The sequence below is a fragment of the Cucurbita pepo genome, chromosome LG17 (genome assembly GCF_002806865.2).
Source record: "Cucurbita pepo subsp. pepo cultivar mu-cu-16 chromosome LG17, ASM280686v2, whole genome shotgun sequence".
NCBI lineage: Eukaryota > Viridiplantae > Streptophyta > Magnoliopsida > Cucurbitales > Cucurbitaceae > Cucurbita > Cucurbita pepo.
Genome location: NC_036654.1, coordinates 5,904,637 through 5,913,870, shown reverse-complemented (window position 1 = coordinate 5,913,870; position 9,234 = coordinate 5,904,637). Strand labels below are relative to the sequence as shown.

The following is a 9,234-nucleotide window of genomic DNA, read 5'->3' as shown; positions in this document are numbered from 1 at the left end:
TAAACGTTCTAATTTTTTTTTTAATTATGTTAGCAATTAGCCAATTTAATCAATTCATCCTTTATGTTTTTTTTTTTTTAAATTATGTTAGTCATTACTTTTTGCTAATTTAATCTATTTTATTTTATTTTTTTGCTATTGATGGACGTATCTTTCNCGGAAGGTTTCCACACCATTTATAAACGGTGGTTTGTTCTCCTCCCCAATCAATGTGGGACATCACAATCCACCTCCCTTTCGAGGCCCAACGTCCTCGCTAGCAGCCACCATTTATAAAGGTGCGAAAATCTTCCGCTGGTAGACGCGTTTTAAAGCCTTGAGGGGAAGCCCAAAAGGGAAAGACCAAAGAGGACAATCTCTGCTAGCGGTGGATCTGGGTCGTTACAACGTGGATTCTCACAATCCACCTCCTTTGGGATCAACATATTCGCTGGCGCACCGCTCTATGTCTGAATTTGATACCATTTGTAACAATCGAATCCCACAAAAAAACGTCTTTATTGGCACACTGCTCGATGTTTGATTTTTAGTCAATTAGTAACAACTCAAGGGCACCACTAGGTGCTTAGTAACAACAGCTCAAGTCAACTGATAGGTGTTTGACTTTGATATCATTTGTAACAAATCCAAACTCATCGCTAGGTGTCTGACTTTGATACCATATGTAAGAGTTCAAGCTCACCACTAGTAAATACTGTCATCTTTGAGATTTCCCTTTGAACTTCTCCTTTTAAAACGCGTATATACAAAAATTTCCAATATCCTTATAACGAATGTTTTATTACTATTTATAACCGGCGTTAGATTTCATGTAATTAAAGACAGTCTTAATAGTTTGTAATTAAAAATATTACTTGAAACTAACCTTTTAAAAAAATTATAATTTAATAAATTTGTATAAATATTCCGAGAGTTACAATAAAAATTATAATTTTATTATTAGTGTTCCAAAACATGATTGGTTTTGCTCATGTTAGACGAACACGGCTCTCCACAATGGTATGATATTGTCTACTTTGAGTATAAGTTTTCATGGCTTTGCTTTGGGCTTACCCGAGTATTATTTGACTATAAAATTATGATCATTCCTAGTTGACCGTGGGACTTTCATTATCCAACTTCTCAAATTAAGGAATTGTTAAACAACGGTTAAAAACATCCTAATTATGTTTAAAACAATATCAAACGTCCCCAAAAAAAACCCCAAAACACGAAAAAAATCCAGCCACGTGGCCATTCCTCAATGGCCATCAGCAGATAAGAAATATGTGCTCCCAAACCCACAGCATCCAATTATATATCCCCCAATGATTTTTTTTTTTTTTAATCATTTATCCAAATCCACCGCTCCGCCTTCAGCTCACTCCTCCGAGAAAAAATGGCAGCGATTTCCGGCACGACGGTGGCAGCCTTAAAAGCGGTGGCTGACTCGCAGAAACCCGAATCGCCGGTCCTCCGATTCACCCGGCTCAGCTACAAGTGGAAGCGGTGGACTGCCGGTCGGATTAGTGTAGTTGGACCGGTGGCGGCCGCCCCGGACCGGATATCGGAGAAGGTGGTGGAGAGCATAAAGAACGCGGAGGAGACGTGCTCGGATGATCCAGAGAGTGGGGAGTGTGCGGCGGCGTGGGATGAGGTGGAGGAGCTCAGCGCCGCCGCTAGCCACGCACGTGACCGGCTGAAGGATGCGGACCCACTCGAGGAGTTCTGTAAGGATAATCCCGAGACGGAGGAGTGTCGCACGTACGAGGACTAAGTAATTTATTTCAATTAATAATTTATTTGGACTATTTTTTTTCGATGTAGTAGAAAGATTTTGTGTGTTCTTTTCATTTTTAGTTAGGGAGGTTTTGGTTTTCGTTTGTTGCGTGAAATAAAAATAACGTTTCGAACTTTTAACCTAATGTTTAATATCTTTTAAATATTTTTAGTTAACGAAGGATGTTACACATTAATTATCGACATAATTAAACGATTATTATGATATTATATAGTGTGATAATTGACGATATTTTAAATTTTAATTTCTACCCATTAAAAATGTTCAAATTTAATTTTTAAATATTGTTTAATTTGATAAATATGTGGATGTTAAAATTGACGGATTATAAACTAAAGATCTCCTTTAGAGACAAGTTTGACGTTTCGTTTTTTTATGAAACAAATTAATATTGATTTCGTAATTTATTAATTTTAACATTTATTCTAGAAAAAAAGGGTAGAAGTACGAATTTCCTCAAATTTATTAGTTAAACAAATAATGACGACCAGATTATCATAAAAATGACATAAATAGATAAAAACTTTAAGCATTATAAAATTAAAATATTGTATTTATTTATTTTTAATTTAATGATATTAGATGCTGAAAAATTTTAATGTCTCTTACTCAATTCCATATTTATAAAAACAAAATCATATGATGAAATGAAATAGTGTTTTAAAAATTATAAATATTTAAATTTATTTTAGTCTCAAATGGTTTTTTTTTAATAAATAAAATTATTAATACAAATTTTGTAGGCATCAAGGTGGCTGTAGTTTAGTGGTGAGAATTCCACGTTGTGGCCGTGGAGACCTGGGCTCGAATCCCAGCAGCCACATTTGAGAGTATTTTTTAAAAGTTCCAAATTATCACGCAAAAAATGTAGAAGCATATAAAATTTCTCCCTTAAGTTTATATTGCACGTATTTTTTTAATGGAATTATTATTATTTGTGTCGATATTTAAATTGACTTAAATTTTAAGATATGTGGGAATAAATTCCTACGAAATGAGTAGTAAAATATATTAATAGATAAACTACTGTCAACAAAGTGGCTGTAGTTTAGTGGTGAGAATTCCACGTTGTGGCCGTGGAGACCTGGGCTCGAATCCCAGCAGCCACACTCAGTTTTATATTTTAATATTTTATGTTTTTTTCTCCTCGATTTATATATTTATTTATTAATATTTTTATCCCACACTTATTTTCCCGCCTAAAAGAACACTTCCTTTCATCATTTGCCGCCAAATCGTTAGACCTCCCAGTCGCATCCTTAGAATCACCATTTCCGTCTCCCCGCTTCTCCGAAATGTCAGCCATGAAAGATACCGGAGCTCTGGACTTCACCGCCGACAGAGGTAAGCAACAATATCTATAGTCTCTCTACCATTTTTTTTTTTTTCCAGAAAGTTGCAGTTGAAAACTTGTTGCAATTCCTTTGCAGTGCTCGCAAAGGAGTTCATCGCGAACTTCGCCGACGCCAATGGCGACGCGAAGTATTTAAACATTCTGGTAAATCTTCCACATTTTCATTCCCGTTTCCCCACTGTAATTGTAAATTTGTTTGGTGATTTAGTTTTAAACCCTAAATTGGGCTTACCTACTGTGATCGATTTGTTTTGTGATTTTGTTTCTTTAGACGTTTTGTTTTTTAGGTTTTGATTTGATTTTTTTTTTCTTTTAGCAAGAGGTTGCAAATCGCAGAGTTCGTGCAATTCAAATCGATCTCGAGGATGTCTTTAATGTACGCTTTTGTTTCTCTCTCACTCTCTCTTTTTTTTTCCCCGATCATATCTAATTGATTAGTTAAATAACACAGTTTTCTATGCAATTTTATTTCAGTATAAGGACTTGGACGAGGATTTCCTCAGACGTATTACAGAGAACACTCGACGATATATTGGAATTTTTGCCGATGCGATCGATGAGCTCATGCCAGAGCCAACAGAGGCGTTTATAGATGATGATCATGACATATTAATGACTCAAAGGTCCGATGATGGGCCGGATACTGCCGATAACCCTGACCCACGCCAAAAAATGCCTCCAGAAATTAAACGTTACTTGTGAGTTCATTGCGCTCCTATTCCTTCAGAGTTCAGAGTTGAGAGTATACTGAAAATTAGTGAAGCATGACTAATCACTTTTCATTCAATACCAAAATGCTTTTACATAGATTCTGTGTTTTTTTTTGCACCGTCAACTGTGCATAATGATATTCTGTACTGTGTTTTCTGGGCTCACAAGGAAGGTTAATTGAAAACTTGTCCAATTGGTTCTAGACTTGGGATTACTATACGAGTGATCTTTGATTTCTTATGCTTTGTGTGTCTCAGGAGGGCTACCGAATTGTCATTGTTACTTCTTGGCTTGCATGATTTGTCTTCAATGACAAACATTTTCATAAACGAAGAATTTCATTAATTCAGTTCCAATTGGTTGATATTTGCACCAATGCTATTATTTAATGTGTGGGGTTTTCATTCCCGAACATCTTTTCTAAATGAATTACCTATAATTTACTGTATACTTTTAAGGGATTACGTCATTTCAAAACTATCTTATGCTCAATCATTTTTTATTCAGTGAAGTTTACATTAGAGCATCTTCAAAGGGTCGTCCATTTACCATAAGAGAGGTCAAAGCTTCATATATTGGTCAACTTGTGAGGATATCTGGTATTGTGACGCGCTGTTCAGATGTAAAGCCATTGATGCAAGTGGCTGTTTATACATGCGAAGACTGTGGTTTCGAGATATATCAGGTAATCTAAATTGTAAAGCTGTGATTACCATCCCTTTTCAAGAAGAACGAAATTGATGATGAAATGAATATTTTATCGGTGATAAATCATGATTTCATCACTTGCATTACCATCACTAATGTTATTGATTTTTAAAATTGTGTGGCCCTTCTCTTGGTATGATTTTTAGGAAAGGCTTAGATTTTACTGTGGTTACTTAACTTTTAGCTTCTTTTTCCTCCGCTTGGATGTTCATTTCTTCAGTCTCACTGTATTGTTCATTCATGTAGCCACTTTTCTGCTTCACAGGAGGTAACAGCTCGAGTCTTCATGCCATTATTTGAGTGTCCATCTCAGCGTTGTAGAACAAACCAAACGAAAGGCAACCTAATTCTTCAACTTAGAGCATCCAAATTTCTGAAGTTTCAGGAGGTCATCAATTAACTTCTTTAAAGACATTGGTGGAAAAATATTTCTATTACAATTTCATATCTTGGTTGATATTCGTCATAAGGCATGCTGGTGCATTTGGTTTGCAGGCCAAAATTCAAGAGTTAGCTGAGCATGTTCCAAAAGGTCATATTCCCCGGACAATGACTGTTCATCTCAGGGGTGAACTAACGAGGAAGGTTAGTTCTGCAAGTAAATTCCCACTGGTATTTCTGATGGTGACTAGGATTTTGTTTAGTGTGGCTGATTGATCTATCTAGCCTCAGCAACTATTGCTTGTGAGTTGTGACCTTGAAATGCTTATTGTATTTGTCCATCATGCCAATATGATCTTTTTATTTTCGTAGATATGTCTTATTGAAACTTCAAGGAACAACGTCAATGAGTTTTAGTAATAATTAGAGCAAATGCTTGGAACTCAAATTTTTAAGTTTGCATTCAGCTTCTTTGAGTGATGGGTTTTAGTTTCTGTTCTTATCTAGAAAACATTAGAATTTAATGTGACACATATTGGCATGTGTACATTCAGCCCTTTTGCTCCATGAGTAATTTTGTATTAGAATAATTAGTTCACACCTGTCCTTTTTCTGAGCATTGTCAGGTAGCTCCAGGTGATGTTGTCGAACTATCAGGGATTTTTCTTCCTATTCCCTATACGGGTTTCAGGGCAATGCGTGCTGGTTTGGTTGCTGATACATTCTTAGAGGCCATGTCTATCACCCATTTCAAGAAAAAATATGAGGAGTATGCCATTCTTCAACCATCATCTTCTACTTAAACAATTTTCATCTATAATCTGCTTTTAGTGGCATCTTGTCTGCATTATTCCCAGCTTTCTTTCTTGATCTCTTATAACTGATCTATTACGTTAACTTGGTTCAGTATAGAGCCTTTACTTTTTTAGTTGTTTTGTACTGCAGATATGAACTTAGAGGAGATGAGGAGGAACTAATTGCACGTTTGGCCGAGGATGGTGATATTTACAATAAACTTTCAAGGTCGTTGGCACCTGAAATTTTTGGGCATGAAGATATTAAAAAAGCTTTACTGCTTCTCCTTGTGGGTGCTCCTCATAGAAAGTTGAAAGATGGGATGAAGGTAAAAACATAAAATCATCTTGAGTAATATTTGATGCATGGGTTTTTTTTTTTTTGTTAATTTTTTATGCTGCAATCAATCAATAAGGCAATGTTCTGGTTCATTATTAATTTGCATGAAAGTTTGTTTTTTCCCCTCCTTTTTCCTATCACTGGTGCATTCTATAACGATATTTAAGATAGTTTTCCACTTTGAAATTTTCAAGGTGGAATTATAAATTCTCAATTCCAAACTCGTTGCAGATTAGAGGAGACTTGCATATATGTTTGATGGGTGATCCTGGAGTTGCGAAGAGTCAACTTCTTAAACACATCATCAATGTTGCTCCCAGGGGTGTCTACACGACTGGCAAAGGTAGCAGTGGGGTTGGTCTAACGGCTGCTGTTCAGAAGGATCCTGTCACAAATGAGATGGTCCTTGAAGGAGGGGCATTGGTGAGACACATACTTCATGTATCAAAACAAAATTTGCACTTTGCTCTCCCTAGATTTATCATAGCTTCTGATGTATCAAAGTTTCACTGAGTGCGAAATTGAACTACTTCAGGTATTAGCTGATATGGGAATATGTGCAATTGATGAATTTGACAAGATGGAAGAATCTGATCGTACAGCAATACATGAAGTCATGGAGCAACAGACTGTGAGCATTGCCAAGGCTGGGATCACCACTTCTCTTAATGCCAGGACTGCTGTCCTTGCTGCAGCCAATCCAGCATGGTACTTACCTTAATGATCTTTTTGAACCATTTTCTGATTCTCTCTTTCAAGTGGGTTTCCGTTTCTATACTTTGAGCAACTTTTCTCAGTTTTATGGGATCATGAAGTATGCTTATTGTATCTCCATAGGGGACGATACGATCTACGTAGAACTCCAGCTGAAAACATTAACCTTCCTCCAGCTCTATTATCAAGATTTGATCTTCTTTGGTTGATCCTAGATCGAGCTGATATGGATAACGATCTTGAAATGGCTAGACATGTTGTTTATGTTCATCAGAATAGAGAATCTCCTGCCCTTGGCTTCACCCCACTTGAATCATCTGTTCTTCGGTAATGTTACAATTGCTTTCTTGCGTACATATTAGACTAGGAAGTATAATGATTTCAGATTAAAAGGAGGCTTTGCTTTAGTTGATTTTCAAAATCTAAACGATCAGAATCCTCATACATGCTCTTCTTTATGCTTGGGGCTTAGTTAAAATATAATTATCAGTGTTTCATTCTTTTCTTTCTTATCAATCTCTGTTTAATGAACCAATAAGTTGTATATTTCTGTTTTAGAAAAAGGAAAAAAAATAATCTATACATTTCTGTTCTGATGACCAGATAAGTTCTGCTTGCTATGTCAGACTTTCATGTTCCCTCAAAATTTCTGCCAATGAAAGTGAATCTTCCCAACAGAGAGCTATAGATCCTACAGATGTTCTTTTCAGTCATCAATTCTCAGATTATATTATACCTGTGTACTAAATGCATGCATTGGGGCCTGAAAATCTTCATTTTTTCCCTTTTTTACAAATCCATCATCAATTTCGGTTGCCTGAAAATTCTTCAATTCACTTTTTAAATTTGTACTTTGTCGTTTTGGTGGATGTGTCAGAGCTTATATTTCAGCTGCGAGAAGATTGTCTCCTTACGTTCCCAAGGATCTAGAGGAGTATATTGCCAGTGCCTATTCCAGTATTCGACAGGAAGAAGCTAAATCTAACACTCCACATTCATATACCACAGTCCGAACTCTACTAAGTATTCTCCGGATATCAGCTGTAAGTCTTATCTTGCATTTATTCATAAGAGTAACCTATAAACTCTTCTGTATGTTATTATGCCCCCCATAGAACTAAATACCAAATAGAGACAAAGATACTGTTCCTTCCCCGCATTTGAATTTCATCTAGGTTGAAATATTTTTGCCCAAGCTGAACTCATGGTCCGACTTGGGTTGGTAGCAAAAAAAGTGCTGACCACTTAGCTCATGGTAAGTATACATAATGTATGTAGCTTTGATGAACTAATGAAACTTTGAATTTAACTCTTCCTTCACAGGCTCTAGCAAGGCTTAGATTCTCTGAGACTGTGGTTCAGAGCGATGTCGATGAGGCTCTACGGTTAATGCAAATGTCAAAATTTTCTCTATACTCGGATGACCGTCAAAAATCCGGTCTAGATGCTATCTCAGATATCTATTCAATCCTGCGTGATGAAGCTGCCAGAACGAATAAAATGGATGTGAGCTATGCACACGCCCTTAACTGGATCTCTAGGAAGGTTAGTTATTCTTATTCTTATAGTCGTTTACACTTGGAATTCCTACATCATGCTCCACGCAGTTGAACACATTTGATAGACTGAACATATAAGAGGAGATACATCTAAAATCATAATGTTTTTACTGGTTCTTTATCTTCCCTGGATGGGAGAAACAGCTCTGAAATTCCCAAGGCCTTTTATCTTCTTCTTGCAAATCATTTAAACTATGATTACTGTTAGAACAAGAAAATATATTGCTAGTCTAGATAGATTCTTGTTACTAAACACTGTACTTGAAGTTTCATCATGGTGATATTTAGCTTAGTAGCAACAACTATGCTACAAATCGATGCCACAAGTTTGCTAAAATCCATAATTTGTAGATGTTGATCCAAAAAGATCCATTCACGGTATCTTTTCTTTCATCAAAACTGAATCTAACTATTGGAAATTGAAATGTTCGGTTTTCTCTCAGGGATACAGTGAAGCACAGCTAAAAGAATGTTTGGAGGAGTACGCAGCCTTGAATGTGTGGCAAATTCATCCACACACCTTCGACATTCGGTTTATAGATGCCTGATGTGTTGTTATTTGCATTATTATTGAGTTCGTGACTTAGAGGTAGTTTAAATTGTCTTAGCATCGGTTTCAACCAATGATCATTTAGAATACGAAGTAAAAGCTCAAAATTTTTGGAGGGTTTAATGTTGTATCTATAGGGGTAGCTGTGGACATTACCACCATATCTGTATAAGTGTATTCTAATTTTTAAGTTTTAAGGGGATTATTTGTCTGGATCCATTCGTTTCATGTGTTCTAAATGTGCTTATATTTGGGTTTTTGGTTTTTTACTTCAAGATAATTGCATTATTTGGTTGATGTGTATAGAAAGAGTTGTACACTTAGAAGCGGTTTAAGACAACAG

General features: G+C 36.1%; 2 protein-coding genes and 2 non-coding genes across 4 annotated transcripts; all 4 read left to right on the top strand.

Moving 5' to 3' along the window:
• Positions 1 to 1,320: 1,320 nt before the first annotated feature.
• Positions 1,321 to 1,922, top strand: LOC111779126 (calvin cycle protein CP12-1, chloroplastic-like). The gene has a single exon (XM_023659201.1). The coding sequence runs from the start codon at positions 1,379 to 1,381 to the stop codon at positions 1,754 to 1,756; it is 378 nt and encodes a 125-aa protein (XP_023514969.1). The 5' UTR covers positions 1,321 to 1,378; the 3' UTR covers positions 1,757 to 1,922.
• A 609-nt stretch (positions 1,923 to 2,531) lies between these two features.
• TRNAH-GUG lies at positions 2,532 to 2,603 on the top strand. Its single transcript has one exon. It is a non-coding gene; the product is annotated as a tRNA-His (tRNA).
• A 214-nt stretch (positions 2,604 to 2,817) lies between these two features.
• Positions 2,818 to 2,889, top strand: TRNAH-GUG. The gene has a single exon. It is a non-coding gene; the product is annotated as a tRNA-His (tRNA).
• A 96-nt stretch (positions 2,890 to 2,985) lies between these two features.
• LOC111779119 (DNA replication licensing factor MCM7-like) lies at positions 2,986 to 9,110 on the top strand. Its single transcript, XM_023659194.1, has 15 exons — positions 2,986 to 3,124; positions 3,211 to 3,278; positions 3,451 to 3,510; positions 3,609 to 3,832; positions 4,353 to 4,530; positions 4,819 to 4,941; positions 5,049 to 5,138; positions 5,561 to 5,703; positions 5,880 to 6,057; positions 6,300 to 6,491; positions 6,604 to 6,776; positions 6,906 to 7,109; positions 7,660 to 7,825; positions 8,106 to 8,327; positions 8,785 to 9,110. Exons 1-15 carry the CDS (start codon positions 3,076 to 3,078, stop codon positions 8,887 to 8,889), a joined length of 2,175 nt encoding a protein of 724 aa, XP_023514962.1. The 5' UTR covers positions 2,986 to 3,075; the 3' UTR covers positions 8,890 to 9,110.
• The last annotated feature ends 124 nt before the right edge of the window (positions 9,111 to 9,234 follow it).

Excerpts from the sequence above, each read along its gene's own strand:
- LOC111779126 (XM_023659201.1), top strand. The coding sequence starts at position 1,379 with ATGGCAGCGATTTCCGGCACGACGGTGGCAGCCTTAAAAGCGGTGGCT.
- LOC111779119 (XM_023659194.1), top strand. The coding sequence starts at position 3,076 with ATGTCAGCCATGAAAGATACCGGAGCTCTGGACTTCACCGCCGACAGA. Across the intron at positions 5,139-5,560 it reads GGGGTGAACTAACGAGGAAG|GTAGCTCCAGGTGATGTTGT; the intron begins GTTAGTTCTGCA and ends GAGCATTGTCAG. Across the intron at positions 6,058-6,299 it reads AGTTGAAAGATGGGATGAAG|ATTAGAGGAGACTTGCATAT; the intron begins GTAAAAACATAA and ends AACTCGTTGCAG.